This window comes from Grampus griseus (assembly GCF_964374135.1).
Source record: "Grampus griseus genome assembly, chromosome: 15".
NCBI lineage: Eukaryota > Metazoa > Chordata > Mammalia > Artiodactyla > Delphinidae > Grampus > Grampus griseus.
In genome coordinates this window covers 772,711-788,148 of record NC_139009.1, presented here as the reverse complement: position 1 = coordinate 788,148, position 15,438 = coordinate 772,711, and the positions used below count along the sequence as shown (strand labels likewise).

The following is a 15,438-nucleotide window of genomic DNA, read 5'->3' as shown; positions in this document are numbered from 1 at the left end:
CAGGCTCCCTCATCTGTCTTTTGAACCAGGATGTATTGACCCCTGGCTGCATCACTGCCTTTGCTCTGTTCTGCTAGAGAGAGAATTTGAATACGGTTCCTCTCGCTTGTTTGCATGTGAGCCCAGAAACGAGAACAAGCTCACGTGAGTCTCAGCCCCTAATCTGTAAGGTGGAGGACACTGTGAAGAAGACAATGGGCAAATCGCTACGCCCCAGGAGCCGGCGCACCTCCTTCCCACTCCCAGGACGGTACCTTCTCATCGTGGAGTAGACGGCCTCGTCCACCAGCAGCTTGCTCGCCTCCACGATGCCCCTGACTCGACCCTCCTCCGTCTCTCCTACGAACGAAGCATCCCACCGTCAAGCGCGAAGTTCACCAACTCCCCGCCACGCGCAGCCGTGTGAGTGATAACCACGCGGCGTCTGGGCCCCTCCTCCGTGGGGTCCTGCGTCCATTTCCCCATCTTACGTGAGTATTGGTTCCTCGCTGGCGGAGACCCTGGGGATGGGGAGGGGAGGGACCCAGCACCATCTTACGCGGGCAGCCCGGCCATTCCTACTTCTCACCTGCCCTGGCCACCTCCAGGGATTCTGAATAACTTCTTTTCTGAGCGTTTTAGTTACCTAAACCAGTGGTATAGAAAGTTCATAATAATAGTTGCCTATTTTAACTTGTGCGTTTAAGAGAAGATAAACTACTCCAATACACCAGCGGTTTGCAGTGAAAAGACCCTTATTTTTTATTTTAGTTTTTAGTGCATGGCATGTTTAACAAGTTCTGTGGTATGAATGCTTGCGTTTCCCCAGAATTCGTATGTTGACATCCTAGCACTCAATGGAACAGCGTCCGGAGGAGGGGCTCTGGGAGGTGATGAGGTCGTGAGGATGGAGCCCCCATGATGGGGTACCTGCTCTCGTATAAGGAACCCATGAGCTCCCGCCCCTTCCTCCAGGCGAGGACACAGTGAGAAGAGCCCGTCTGTGAACCAGGAGGAGGGTCCTCACCAGAATCTGAAGGTGCTGGAGCCTTGATCTGGGACTTCCGGCCTCCAGACTGAGAGAAGCGGAGGTCTATTGTGTATAAGCCCCCCAGTCCATGGTTCTGTGATCGCAGCCCAAATAGACTAAGAAAATAATTTAAGATTCCGTCTTGGGGTTAAAACGTGAGGTTCCAAATGAATATCATAAAGTAGGCAACTCCTTCCAGTAATGCACACAGGTAACTTCTGTTACTAAATTACCTTTTGCATAATCAATACTTCATCAAAGGAAATGCATTCATTTCTAAGAATAAATAGAATATCAGAATATTCTTGAACGTTACACATCTAAGTAGAAAGAAAGCTATTTTCAAAATGGTAAATTTCCATATCTTTAGAATTCCATAGGCATAGCGTATTCCAGAAAATACATTAACTTCCTGAGCAAATTTAGGAGGATTAAGTTACCAGATAGCTTTTGTCCTAAAATTTAACAGAAGATTTTGTTGCAAGAAGTAAAGGGACTCGAAACTGTAAGAAAAGTTTGGGGGATTCAGACGGCAGGTTCCTGGGAGGCGGAGACCTTGCCAGAGTCCATCCTGCATCCAGGAGCCCAGCGTGGGGTCTCGCCCCCGGTGGACCCACAAAGGCACCTTGAAGGACGTCGGGTTTCGCCTGCAGCCCCTCAGTGTCCTTCCCCAGCCATCAGCGCACATTCCACAGCGTGACTCCCTCTGGTCCTTCCTCTGTGCCCCCTGCGCTCCTCCAACCCCGGGCTGGTGGAGGGCACACGGGGCGGAAGTGGCCTCAGCTCGGCCGGGTCCAGGCCACCACAGCCATGGGTTCCTGCCGTGGGGTCTGAAGCACACGGCGGGTGAGCGGCACAGGAAGCGGGCAGAGCGGAGGCGTCAGGGGGACCCCAGAGGGGCCACCAGCCTGGGGCTGCAGAACCCGCAGGAGAGGCCTTTTCAGGGACCCCTGCCCTGGGCTGGGGGGGATTTCACTCAGCTCTCAGGACTGGGAGCCCCAGTTTAAGGCCCTGTGACCTTCATGTACTTCCTTTCGTTTCCATCCAAACCCTCCGTCCACATTTTCGTTCCTGAGGTCAGCCTGGCCCTGCGTTGGCCGAATGCACTGACCCCCCTGCCTCTTAGGTCTCCTGCAATGAGATCCACTGCTGGCTCTTCGCAGGCACTGGGCAGTATTTGAGAACGGATTCAGTAAAAAGAAAACTGTTTGTCTGTCACCACTGTCTTTGGAATTAACAGTTGCTAGAGAGATCCTTCCTTTTCTTGACGACATTCACATTGTCATTTAAGCGTAATCGATTGTATTTGACTTATTTGACTTATTCTCCAGTATCTTTCCTTCCTATGAAGTAGTTTACCGAGGTCCTAAAGATAGTGTTACAGGCTTGCAGACTATTATCTCTTCAGGTATTGCATAAGAAATATAGTTTTGTGCTGAAAATTCCCCATAAAAGTGTAGCTCTCGTCTTGAATTGCCTCCAGTCTCTGCCGGTAGCGGGCGGATGTGACCCGTGTCGTCTCCTCCTCACCGTGTGGGGTGTCAGGCTCATCTCCCTTCCTGGCTCTTCAATCACCTCCTTCAGCTGCTGCTGAGCAGCTACCGGGGCACGGGGTGGCGTCCAGAGACGCAGCATCCGACCGGAGGACCACAGACTGGGAGATCTGGAACCCAACCTCTTCTTTTCAGGTCTGAAAACTAAATCCGAGGGAGTTTCCTGATTCGTCTGATCTGGAGACGTCAGCCTTCTGAAGACGGGTACCACCCGAGGGGGTGCGCTACCCATAGAAGGTCCCCCCCGAACATGCTCATCTCATATGGAAAGAGCTGGAATTCAGGAAGCCGTTACGCAAGAAAACACTACAGGCCAGAAAGAAGGAAATCACTTATTTCCAAAGAGTGACTACTAAAATAACAAGGCAAGAGTGCTGGACTCTTCCTCTCTGAGCTGTACTCTCGACTAACTCCGAGGACGTGGTTTTGCTCTGAGCTCTGTGTTTAGTCCTGACTTTAATGATACCTGTTTGCTGAAACCCAATGAACTGGAGTAAGTCTGCCAACTTTCCTTGTGAAACAGATTCACTCATCAGGCTGGCTTCCCAAATCCCCCATCTGCAGCAACGCCTCTGCTGCCTCTTGTTCATTTGCATCTGATTCTCTTGTAACAGCTATGATGTGTTGGAACACACAGATGTTTGCACTTAAATCTTGACTTTGCACAAACACAAGAAACGAACCCCAGTCCGTGAGGTGATGAACTCACGTGGTTTCCATGATAAACGCGCTATTCGGAGCTTTTGCGAGAGGGCTTGAACTCCTGCTGTGCAAACCTGCCTACGGTTCACAAACTGATGTGACACCTAAGGACAGCTGTTCCTGAGTGTTTATCAACCAGGCTCAAACGTGTGTGTTGTTTCCACGTGCAGACCTGGGAGGTGAGGGTGAGCATGGCCACAGCTCCGCCGTCTCTGAGACCCTCGGGACCTCTGCTTTCTAAGCTGTGAACAGGTGACTGGACCCCACTGGCAGGTGGAGATGGACGTCTGTGGTCCAGCCCGGACCTGGTCCTCGTGCCCGGGGCCCCCAGCCGGTTCTGAACAAGCGACAGGGAGCAATCCAGCAGCTTGTGTCACAAAGTCTGTGAACACAAGTGATATAAACCCAAACGCAGACAAAAAGTCTGGTGGGATCGTCATTGAAATTTTGGCTACAGAGAAATGTGACTGATAAAAGTTATGCTTCAAAGAAAGTTCGACACTTCTGTATATAAAATAGATAACCAGCAAAGACCTACTGTATATAACACAGGGAACTATACTCAGTATTTTGTGATAAACTGTAAGGGGAAAGAATCTGAAACAGTATATATGTATGACTAAATCACTTTGCTGTACCTGAAGCTAACACGATATTGTAAATCAGCTATTCTTCAATTATAAATGAATAAATAACTAAATAAAAAAGCAAGTTAACCAGTGCGCAATTATTTTGTTTAAAATGACCATTGGCTTGTCAACTGGGAAAAAAAAAATCATTGTATTAAAGGCTGTAAAAGTGAAACACTGTAATGCAAACACTGTAATTATTTTCTAAATAATTAATTTACAAAGTAAACAAGTAATTAGCCAGCTTCAAAATATTCTAATGAACAATAAATTAGGCTCCAAATTGCAGCATTTTTATCAGATGCTATACTGTGCATTAGTTATATATATACTGAAAGTCTGAGGAAAAAAATAACCTCTTAGAGATGGGGAAACAATAAAAAATTGCTCTAGCAAAGCTGTAGATACCTTTCCCAATTTTTAAAAAATATATGATTTCTAAAACCAAAAAGTCTAGTGAGCAGATAGATTTGTATTCTGTTGAATGGCTTTTACTCATGACCCCTTTGTCACTATGGTTTTGTAGAACGAGGACTGTGGTAAATATCAAATGCAATGACCAGTTCACAAAGCATTTGCTGCATCCCTTTGCTGCGATGGGTTTGCTGGGCTGGGAGGAGGGGGACCACATGGCTGGAGGGGATTTAAATGGAATTGGTTTCTGGTTTTTTCTAGTTCGTATTGTCCAGGCACGATGCACTCAGTACTCTCATTGATACTCGCAAATAGAACTGTGGTGGAGAATCTTCCGGTTTTCTCCATTTTACAGACAGGAGAGTGGCCCAGTCAGTGGTGGGTGGGGACAGAGCCTGACCCCGGCCTCCTCATGGCCATTTTCTTAAGGAGCATACGGGTCTGCAAAGGACTCTGGTGCAACTGCTCATGTGGCCCTGAGGCCCCCGTGTTCAATGAAACTGGAGACTCTGCGGCTCTCAGCAGGAGACACCCTGGGGTGGACGTGGCTGCGTGGACTCAGGCCGCCCATCAGGCCTGGAGGGTGATCAAGGGGCCCGGGGCTCGGGGGAGAGGCCAGGGGAGAGAATGTCCAGCCCTGAAGAGCCCAGAGGGGCGAGCCTGCCCGGGGGGCCCGTGTTGCAGAGGCTGGCGATCAGAGAGCGTCCTCGAAACGCCCTCCAACACCCTGCTCCAGTCACGTCCCTCCTCCGTGTTTGGGACCTTTTTTTCCTTTTTTTTTCAAAACAGAAGCAGAGTTTGAGCTGTGATGATTTCAACCACAGCATAGCTATACCTTTCTTAACGGAATTTGACATTGTAGCACCCTGATTCCAGAAAATACAGCACAGAAGTGATTTAATGAAAAATGATTTTGTGATACAGGAACAAACAACTACGCCCAAAGAAATGTTTTTCAAATATATGAGTAGGTAAAAATGGAAATTTTCTATTGTGTAATCATAGGAAAATCAGTTATTTTTCAGAAAGAATTGTATTCTAATCCTTCTAAACTCAAGAATTATTGTTTTTTTCTTGGAAAGTGAAAGAGACACTGAAGAGGTCTTACCTGATTCTGGAGAACCCACGATGGTTCCTGTTCTGGTTGCTGGGAGCAATAAGGTTACGATTTCAGAAGACCATAATTTATTGTTACTCACCCCAAAAGAGGTCCTTGTGTCTCAGGATGAAAGAGAAGACAGCTCCGGCACAGGCCACGGCCAGCGTGGTGCCCAGGACGGCACGAGCTCCCATCCTGAAGAGGAATTGAGAGCATCAGGTGGTCAAGGGCACGGCCAGCTGCTCAGTTAGAGTCCCTGCCGACGACCTCCACGCGCTAGTCCCTGCGAGGCAGCTGCTCTCAGAAGCTTGGGTCTGAGCGCTGGGGGGTTCTGACCCACATGTCTGCGGTGTGGACAAGGCTTACCGCCCAACTATTTGAAAACAGATCCCTCCTCTTGGGCAGCTGTGGTCACCAGAATAGCTCAGTGACAACCTGTTTTATTTCATGGTGATGCCCTAATGCCGTAAAACTTCTGGGGATAATTACAGGGAATAAAACAAATCTATTTCCCATAACACATCTCTGTAGAATTTTAAAAAATGAATAATACAAGGAATTCAGCCTTTAGAAAAGAGGTAAATAAAATTTCTAAATGCACATGGGATTTCCTACAACATTCTTTTTCCTGCCTATAAACTGATTTCAGAATTACGGAGCTGTTAAGACAAGGCAAAAATTCCAAATCCATCGTTTCCATTTTCCCAGTTTTTCTTCTCCTAGCCTCGGATGTTCTGCTGCTATCTTGGGGCCACGAACTTTGTTAAACGGGGTGCGGCTGACAGGGCATCCTGGGTGGAGTACGTGTCAGGGCCTGCTGACCTGTGAACCGCCCTGGCCGCACCTGCCGGCCGCGCTCTCTGCACTGAGGTCACAGGAAACCTAACCGTCGTCAGCCCCGCGGCTCTGCTCAGACAGCCTCCCAGATGTGCCCTGAGCCCGCAGAACAGCCTCCCTTGAACTGCTTTACAAGTTTCAGTGATGGATTTCTCTCAGAAAAAGGAAAGCCAAAACGTTTCACAGCCAGACCCTCTCCTCCACTCAGCCAGAGGTAGGTGTGCAGGACAGGTGACCCTGGACGTGCCCGGCTGCCCAGGGCCTGGCCTCCCGCTATAAGGAGGCTCCAGGCTCCACTCCCCGCCCACATCGCCGGGCTGGACCGGCTCCCGTTCCTGGGTTGGCTGGACGTTTACCTCTGTGTTTGCACAGAAGGCCGTGTGCTGGCCAGGTGTGCGTCCATGTGAGGTTGAGCCTCTGGTCCTGGAATGAGGAAGAAAGGGAAAGAAGGCATATGTGTCGGGAAAGAAGAAACCAAGTACAACCGGCCCCTCGTAACGCTCGCACTGTCCTCTCTCTCGCTTCTCTGAGCTAAACACCTTATGAGAAAGAGCAGGTTCATCTTCAGAGGCAGCGGCTCCAGCAAGCCCCGCCGATGCCCTGCACCCCGTCTCTGAGAGGGCGTGAAGCACGTCTCCGGGTCTGTGGAGAGCGTGGGGTTTCTGGACCTCTCCACTGCCCGTCTGAGTTTTGGGTTTCTTCTATAGGAAAATCACTCCTCTTCTTCCTGCCCTTTTTCGCTCTCTTCTTGGGGCCTTATTCAAACTTGGGGATACGCTCCCTCCAGGAAAGCTGAGGTTAGACGCTAACACGTGTGCGAGGCATCGGGACACCAGGACATAGTTGAAGCACTAGAACGTCACGATTAGCACAGGAAAGATCAGTTTGAAAGTAACACAGTAAATGAGTTAGAAAAGCAGGTGGGGAATCGTCAACAGTCATGGTAATTTCTCCCTGAAATGGTGGGAACAGGCTGAGACAGTGAGATGAAGGGCAAGACTCCAGGCCCCTTCACAGCAAAACGGGGACTTGGTGACTTGCTTCCCTGGGAGCAGGGAGGGGCAGAGCCAGGGCCCGCCAGGCTGAGCTGCTGGCCTGAAGTCGTGGAGATCCCGCTTCTGACTCTGGGGAAGCCAGGGAAGGAGGGGAACCGGGTGAGAGAAGCAGAGGTGACTGTTCGGGTTTGGACGCTGGACTTGAGGCACTGGAGCTGTGCCCAGGCAGCCAGCTGGGGCATTTGGAAACACACTTGTGTAACTTTGGGTGGAATTTGCCTGAAGAGGGTCGCGAACATAGATGAGGCAGCTGGATGTGGCACGCGGGATGGTCCAGGGAGGACACAGAGGAGTCTCTTTACTGGGACACCAGCTGCTGTCAGCCTGTGTTTAGGGCCCTGGACGTGAGGACAATCCCAGTGGAGACCGGATGTTCCTCTGAGTCCTTGGCTGGCTCAGGGCAGACGCTCAGACAGGTGGCCTTGTGCACACAGCCTCAGATGCCAGCGCCTTGACGTAACTGTTTCCACAGGCACCTCGTGCCGGCTGACTGCGCCCAGGAACAGCAGGTCCTTGTGCTCAAGTCGCCCTCCACGACTGGGCCCAAGATGTTCCGTGACTCGCGTCAGAGCCTGGAATTTGCGTGGTGCCCTGTGGGGATGAAGCACCCACGTCCCACTGAGCCTTCTAGAGGTTCCAGCTCACTGGTGCCCCCACCGCACGTCCTCACACGAGGGGTCAGCATAGCACAGGGTTGAGCAAAACACAGCAGCCTGAGATGGAATCCCGGACCTGACGCTTCGCTCTTGCCGGTGCGCTGAGGCCTTTACTGTCCGTGCTCCCAGCCCTGCCCCGAAGCGGAGGGTCCCAAACAAAGGTCCTCTTCCTCCAGAAGAGACAGAAGGTCGCATCATTCTTCTTCCTTTAGTGAATTTGAATCACTCCAAGGGGTGATAGAAATGTTAGCGGGTGTCAAGGCGGCATGTGCTTTTCCGGTTTATTAAACGTTCTGACGAGCTCAGTTTTATATTGTGCGTTAAGAGCACTGATATTTGGCGAGTTATAGACAAAAAACTATAGGACTCTCCTGAAACACCTGTATCATTTAACTAACTGCTTAAAGACAATCTAGGAAAGGGTATCTTTGGGGAGACTTTTAAAAAGCAATGGTGCCCTTTTCAAAAAGAAATAAAGAAAACATTTCGGCTTTTGTTACAGTAACAGTGACACAAGGAGACCTATCTGCTCGGTCAGTCTGGAGAAGCCACAGCTCAGGGTTGCACTTTCGAGAGGTATTCATTCTATTTCCAGCTGCCTTTGAAGGGCCCAGAGCACGTGCCCTTTCAACGTTCTGCCAGAACATTCTCCAGCTTCAGGTAGTGAGACGTTGACAGCCCCTCACCACATACGCACACGTCCCAGTCGGTCACGAGGACTGTGGGAATTTATTGATGTGACCGTCTTTCTAAAGGCATTTTAAAAGTCACGGTGCATATGATTTGCCCATGTTCACGCACACAGAAATGAAAGCCCCAGGACGTGTGTCCTGAAGCTTCTGAAGGATGTGTCCTACATTAATAATTGTGTTCCCCGCCGTCCGTCGCCCCAGGACCTGGGTCCCCTGCACGCTGTGTGACTCTCCATCTCTACACCTGGAGAAGTGGATGCTTCTTGGTCGTCCCCTGAACACATATGAAATGGGGGGAGGTGACAACTAAATACATCTGGATGTTCCCTCTGTGCCCACGACCTTCCAAACGAAGACAGGGCCGCGTGATCCGCCTCCTTTGAAAACATCGTGTCCAGAGTGAGACGTGGCCTCACCTCCTTCCCGGACCCCAGGGCGCTGGGGCGTGTCCCGTGGGCTGGAGACGGCGTCTTCCCTGTGTCCCTACTGTCCTCTGCGTGTCTGCGTGTCTGTGTCCTGACCTCCTCTTCCTACAGGGACACCTGTCCTCCTGGGCTGGGCCCCTTCTGAAGAGCTCACTTTACCCACATTACCTCCTTAAAGACCCTAACTGCACACACGTCCTGAGGTTCTGGGGGTCAGGGTTTTGGCATGTGAACTTTGGGGGGGCGTGGTGCAGCCCATCCAGGCTGCAGTGAGGTGCAGCGAGTCCCCTCCCGCTGGGTCCCCGCGCAGGGGCCCAGTGTCCTCTCGCTCCAGCACCAAAGGGAGCAGAGCCGCTGTGCACGTTCCTACCCGCCGAGGAGAAGATGCGCCCTCACGGCAGTGTGCGAGAGGCAGCCGGATCCAGCGACCACACGTGGCCGGTCTGCCCACATGGGCTCCGTGTGAAGACCTGTGTGTCCGCGGGCCCCGCGCCTTCTGATTCCAGTTCACGTGCGACTCTTGGGAGCGGTCTGTGCCGGGGAAGTGCGTGGCCTCCTGCCACGTGTAGGTAGGTGGACCCTCCTGCCCACGGTGATGGTGGCATCCTGTGGGACGCCGGCGCGGTCCTTCTCGGGTCACTCGAGCCTCCCGGACTCTGGCCCCCAGGCCACGTGGGCAGAGCCAGCCTGGGGACGTCACTGGTCTACATTCTGGGTGAGGCTAGCGGTCCATGCCCAGGGCTCTGAGTGGGAGAAGCGCTCAGTGCCCAGTCAGCTGATGGGACCACAGGTGTAGGCTCGGCCACGGCAGCTGGGGCCTTGCCTCGACACCGCGCTCTGCGATTCGAGCGCCCGAGGGCCCTCCCGCCTGCCTGCTGTGCTTTGCTCTGTGGGTTGCTAGCTCAGCAGGGCCTCTGGGCAAAGGCTCACTCTGGGGCTCCCCGCTCCCACCCACCCCGACCCTCCCCACCGGCCCCCGGAGGAATCTGGAATTTACCCTGAGAGACGAGTGCCCGGAGGCGTCACTGCAGAGACGTCGTCCCCGGGTGGAGCCCGGTGGCCGGGTTCGAGGCGGGTGTGGCAGCCGTGCCCTCGGGTGTCAGATCCCAGTTCCCGCTGGAGGTGCGGGGTGCTCCTGGGCGCCAGCGGGATGGAGGGGCATGGGGCACAGGGAGCGGGGGACGGGCACGGCTGTGCAGGGTCTTCTCCTCTGGGGACATCGGTGCTGAGTCGTCCCCAGAGGTGGCCTTGCTGGGTCGACTTGGAGCCCAAATGCTGGAGGCCTCTGCGATCTCACAGTCCCGCTCCCTGCACGCGGGGGCACCTGGACCGAAGCTCTCTGCCTTTCGGACAAGGAAGGGGATGCTCTGTCCAGGTCGAGGAGAGACACCCACAGCGCAGGGCCCAGGGGACCAGCCAGAGTCCCCACCAGGCCCGAGGACGGGTAGGACAGGGGAGACTCTGTAAGCGGGCTTTTCATTTTACTTGTGTGGCTCGCAGCTGTTGCCACCAGGACACGTGATTAGAAAGCGGTCTCTCTATTTATATTTTTGTTAAAGATAAGAGGAATTTTTTAAAAAGTTCTCCTTTAGGTTTAGTCATTAGTGACTGACTTGCCAAGACATGAAGAGAGTCTGTGTGAATGTTTGATTCTTGCCGATAAAAATCCTGAATAAACTCACACCTACAATGAACGCATCACCAGTTTCATTGAAACGTGAAGTAAACTTACATTTTCACTTGGACTGCTGGGCGAATTCGCACATTATAATGGAGCGGTTCTTCTTCTCAGACACTTGCACAGTCAAGTCACAAGTATTTCTGGTTTTCAGGTGCAGCTGTACGTGTTTTCTGTAACCCAGGAGTCCCCCTACCAATTTAATAACTTTGCAAAATGAGTTTTCTGAATGTAAGAAGCTTGCTAACAAGGACAGAAGGTCAAGTGCTGTATGAAGGATGGAAACTAAAGTCCACGGTGTCCAGGCTGAAAAGGGCTCTCCAGCCGGAAGCCCCGCGTTTCAGGTTGTGGTTTCGTGTGGGAAAAGCGGGTAACTTTCCTGGTAAGCGGTAATAATCGCCTAATTCAGAGAATCTACAGAGACACCATGCTGTAGCAAACATGGCCACTGTCACCGCTGACCTCCGTCCCTGTCAGCGCTGACCTTTGTCACTGTGCCTGCTGACCCTGGTCACTGTCACCGCTGACCTCCGTCCCTGTCAGCGCTGACCCTGGTCACTGTCACCGCCGACCCTGGTCACTGTCATCGCTGACCTCCATCCCTGTCAGTGCTGACATTTGTCACTGTGCCTGCTGACCCTGGTCACTGTCACCGCTGACCTCCATCCCTGTCAGTGCTGACCTTTGTCACTGTGCCTGCTGACCCTGGTCACTGTCACCGCTGACCTCCGTCCCTGTCAGTGCTGACCTTGTCTCTGTCACTGCTGACCCTGGTCACTGTCAGCAATGACCTGAGGCCGTTTCAGTGCTGATAGCGTCTGCTGACCCAGGAGAGGCCCAACTTCCCAGAATAAAAGCCCAAGGAAGCAGCAGCTGAGCCTCCAGCCTCAGGAGTGGGACGGCCCACAGCCCTGGCTGCAGGGGTCAAAGTTTAGGGCTGAGCGAGCGTCGGGGGCATCGGATCCCAGCCCTGCCGTCGGAGTCCCGGAAGCTCAGAGGGAGAAGCCAGGCTCCCCAGGGGTCAGCTTCCGGGCACTGAGGCAGGAGGGGCCCCCGAGCCCGACCCCCGCGCTCTCCCCAGCCTCTCCCGTCACCTGCCTGTCACCGTACCTGGAGGGTGCGCCCAGCCCCGTGGATCGGGCCGGCTTTGTGACTGTGAGCCCCTTGGTGTCCGAGCCGCTCCACGACATCCGACCCGATGGCAACGTTTGCTTTCCTTTCTCAGTTAGAAGATCCTCAAACCGAGAGTCTGCCCCGGGGAACGGGTGGGGCTGTGTCCTCAGCGTCACCTCTCCAGGTTCTGGAAACAGAATCCATGTTTATTTCTGAAATTGCCTTCCCCCTGCTCCATACACACATGTACACACACTCACACATGTATGCACACACACGTGTACACACACCCACGCACATGCACTCACACATGCACACACGTACACACACTCACACGTGTACACACACACGTAGGCTCCCATGCAGGCACACACAGGCAGGAGCACACACATGCACATGTACACACACACGTGCGCACACTCACACATTTACACACACACGTAGGCTCCCGTGCAGGCACACACATCTGTGCACACACATGCACATGTACACACACGTGCAGGCACATTTTACTCTTGTGGAGCTCGTGAGTCTCCCACCAAATCCGAGACGAAGACGGTGCTCAGGGCAGGCAGGTTCTCTGTGTGTGTGTGTGAGTCAAGGTAGAAAATACCGCCTGCCTGGAGGAAACCGGGACATCGAGTTCCCTGGAGGAAACACGTGGGTGTTCTTTCTGCTTTGCAGTCGCTTTGAGTTCCAGTTTTAAAGGAACAGTTTATTCTAGGAGAACATTTTTTCTCAGGAAAAGTATGTATTACTTAATATTCTTGTCTCTTACCGTGGTGTTAATTTACTGTTGGGTACCAGTGACGCATGTATCCTTTTTCCAGCCAAACTCTGTCTTGTCTATGTTGTCATCGGCAGAACATAAGCCACCTTTCAGGAGAGCTGTGCTCGTGCTTCTGCGCCGCCGCCTGTCGCGCGGCCGCGGCCCTCGGGAAGTTCTTTGGAAGCGTGCATTTAAGGTTGCTCGGTTCTGAAAAACCATTGGTTGATCTCGGGACGTTACCTGTGGTTAAATGCCTTAATTCTCCACTCTGGGGAGAGAGGGGGAGTGGGGAGGGGGGCTCGGGCCTGGGTTTGGCTCAGAAGGCGCGGCCCTGCTCGTTTACGGCCTGGGCCTTGGCCGCGCAGTAGGGCTGTGTCCCTGGCCACCTCTGGGCCCCCCTGGCAGGAGCACCGTCACCTGGCCGCCACCCCTGGCCCTTCGGCGCTGAGAGTGCCCGGTGCCCTGCGGGCGACATGGACACGGGGCCCAGGTCCAGGAGCTCCAGGAGGATCACTGCTCCATGGTAAGTGGAAGGCCGTCCCGGGTCATTTCTAGGCAGAAATGGAACCTCTGAGGACACGAGCCAAAGCCCCTTAATGACCTGTTTGCTCAAATCAGACAGACTTGTAGGAATGTCCCTCGTGGACTGTCTGAAAGGGCAGAAAGACCGCTCAGTCCCGTTTGTGTGGACTCGTGCGGCGGCTTCTCCTGCAAGGAGTGGAAGAGGGGCACGCTTTTTATAAAAGCACTTGGCACTGGGTGACCGGCTGAAGGTCAGAGCTGGGCTTCGCTCCCGGCAGGCGTTTGGGGAGGACAGGCTGGCCCTGCGGGCGAAAGGGGACTGTGCACCCCACTTCCAGGGGCCTCGGGGCCGGGCTGTACTTAAGTGGACGGCTGGACCCCAGACGGCAGAGCCGGGGCCTCCTTCCTCTTTCTCTTCCCAGGTGTAGGGGGACCTGTGAGCTGATACCTCCCACCCCAGCCCGGGTAGGAGGCACCTGTCAGAGCTCAGCCTGCACCCAATGCCCAGGAGACACACTCGAGGGACACAAGCGTCCCGAATGAAAGACTCAGGACCTCACTCCCAAGGGACTGAGGGAAACACGCGTCCCCTGTGACTGGAAATAGCCTCCTGGGTCCTCACCTCCATCTCCGCTTCTCCTCACCTCCATCTCCGCTTTTCCTCACCTCCATCTCCGCTTCTCCTCACCTTCCGGAGACAAGCTGGACAGCATTTGGCTGAATCTTGGCTCTAAGTTTACCTCATGCTGCGCTTTGCAACTGAGGCCATTTAGCAAAACAAGGGAATATCGCAGAATCGTGGTTAGCATGCAGCCTCAACAAACACAGAAATAGAACTTAGAATCCGAAGCCTGATGGAGCTGTAGGGTTGAAAATACTGAGTGATTCCTGCCTCTGAATACATTTTCATGGGATGGCGTGGAGGCTGTAAACCAGAATAGAGCCTCTCTTCCATCATGAAGACGAGTTTTTAATCCACCACTTACTCTGCTAACGCAGACCCAAGTTAAGAGTGTGATTTTTTCATCTTCTACATGTTCTATCAGCAATTTGTGATGGAAGTAATTTGATGCAATTTACTTCATGATAATTTTTTCTTTTTAAAATTTGAAAATGGGAAAAAAAAAGAATGAAAAAACTCACTAATCAATCTTTTTGTGTCGATGTTTAAAATTCGCATGCATCTATTTAAAAGATAAATCTACAAATGAAAGGGCTCACCTTTTCAGGTGTGCTGTTCTTTCCAAAGAACTCCTCTGTCAACAATGTTGCATAAATGTTTTCAGATATTCTCTGCTGAAAGTTAGACCCTAAAGGGCCAACATTGGGTTCTACTAGACAGGAAAAGCCCAACACAGCAGGGACTGTTTCCCTGAGAGGTCGTGGGTTGGTAAGTCTGCAACACACTTCGAAAATTCATTATCCACGACTAACAACAAAAGACGAACTCAGCCAAAAATTCCGCCGGGTCAGTGAAAACGAAAAGGAACACACACACAAAAGCCTGGGGCTGGCCGGGGCTGTCCCGTGGCCGGAGGGGCAGGAGGGTTTATGATGGAGGTGACCAGAGGTCCCGCCAGGGAGGAGCTGGTGACACGGCTGCAGCACAGGAACTGGACTCGAGGGGGTTTCCAGTTCCTCGCATTCCAGCAGTTTGGGCATAAAGAGCGTCTCTGTCCAGACTGGATCCTCGTGACCTTGTGAAGCAGAGAGCGTCCAAAGCCTTGACCCCGAGAGCAGTTTGTCCGAGGAGGCCTGCTGCTGATTCAACGTCCTGGAGCCCTTGCTCCCTTGTTTCAGAGCACCCAGAATACGTCTTCAGGACTCCCCGTCGGAACTGTGGCTCCAGTTTGGGGAACATGGCAAAGGTTTTTGTCTGCTTGGCTCACCGCTGCAGTCCTGGTTCTAGAATACTCTTTGATTAGGGGCAGAAATCCATTTGAGAGCGGTTCACCCACAACCCCGTGAGCTGAAGCCCTGGATGTCTCTGAAATCCTGAGCAGGGAGAAGCCTGCTGATTCTGCAGCTGATTCTTCTCAGCGTTACTCTACCTGCGTCCCAACGCATGCAATGGGCAGGGAGAGGGAAAGGGTGAGAGAAGCAGAGGCCAGGTGGTGACGGTGGAGCTGCTTCTTCCGTTCAGCTGAAGAGTCTTCAAAGGTGGTTTTTCTTCCCAAGGGGAGAAAAGAGTTCTAAACCAACACAGGCATTTCTACACCTATTAGCATAAAATGATGCTAATTTATCACACTTAGCATATTCCTTATGAATTTGAAACGGACACT

At 52.6% G+C, this 15,438-nt stretch overlaps 1 protein-coding gene across 1 annotated transcript in view; it reads right to left on the bottom strand.

Annotated features, from left to right (window-relative positions):
* Window positions 1–5,734, bottom strand: part of TPO (thyroid peroxidase) — a 38,369-nt gene extending 32,635 nt beyond the window's left edge. Inside the window, exons 1-2 of the mRNA XM_082672640.1 lie at window positions 5,507–5,734; window positions 255–339 (exon numbers count right to left, since the gene is read on the bottom strand). Of these exons, the coding sequence (XP_082528766.1) occupies window positions 255–339; window positions 5,507–5,600 (179 nt within the window). The 5' untranslated portion in view covers window positions 5,601–5,734. The remainder of the gene's footprint in view (window positions 1–254; window positions 340–5,506) is intronic.
* Window positions 5,735–15,438: the final 9,704 nt, after the last annotated feature.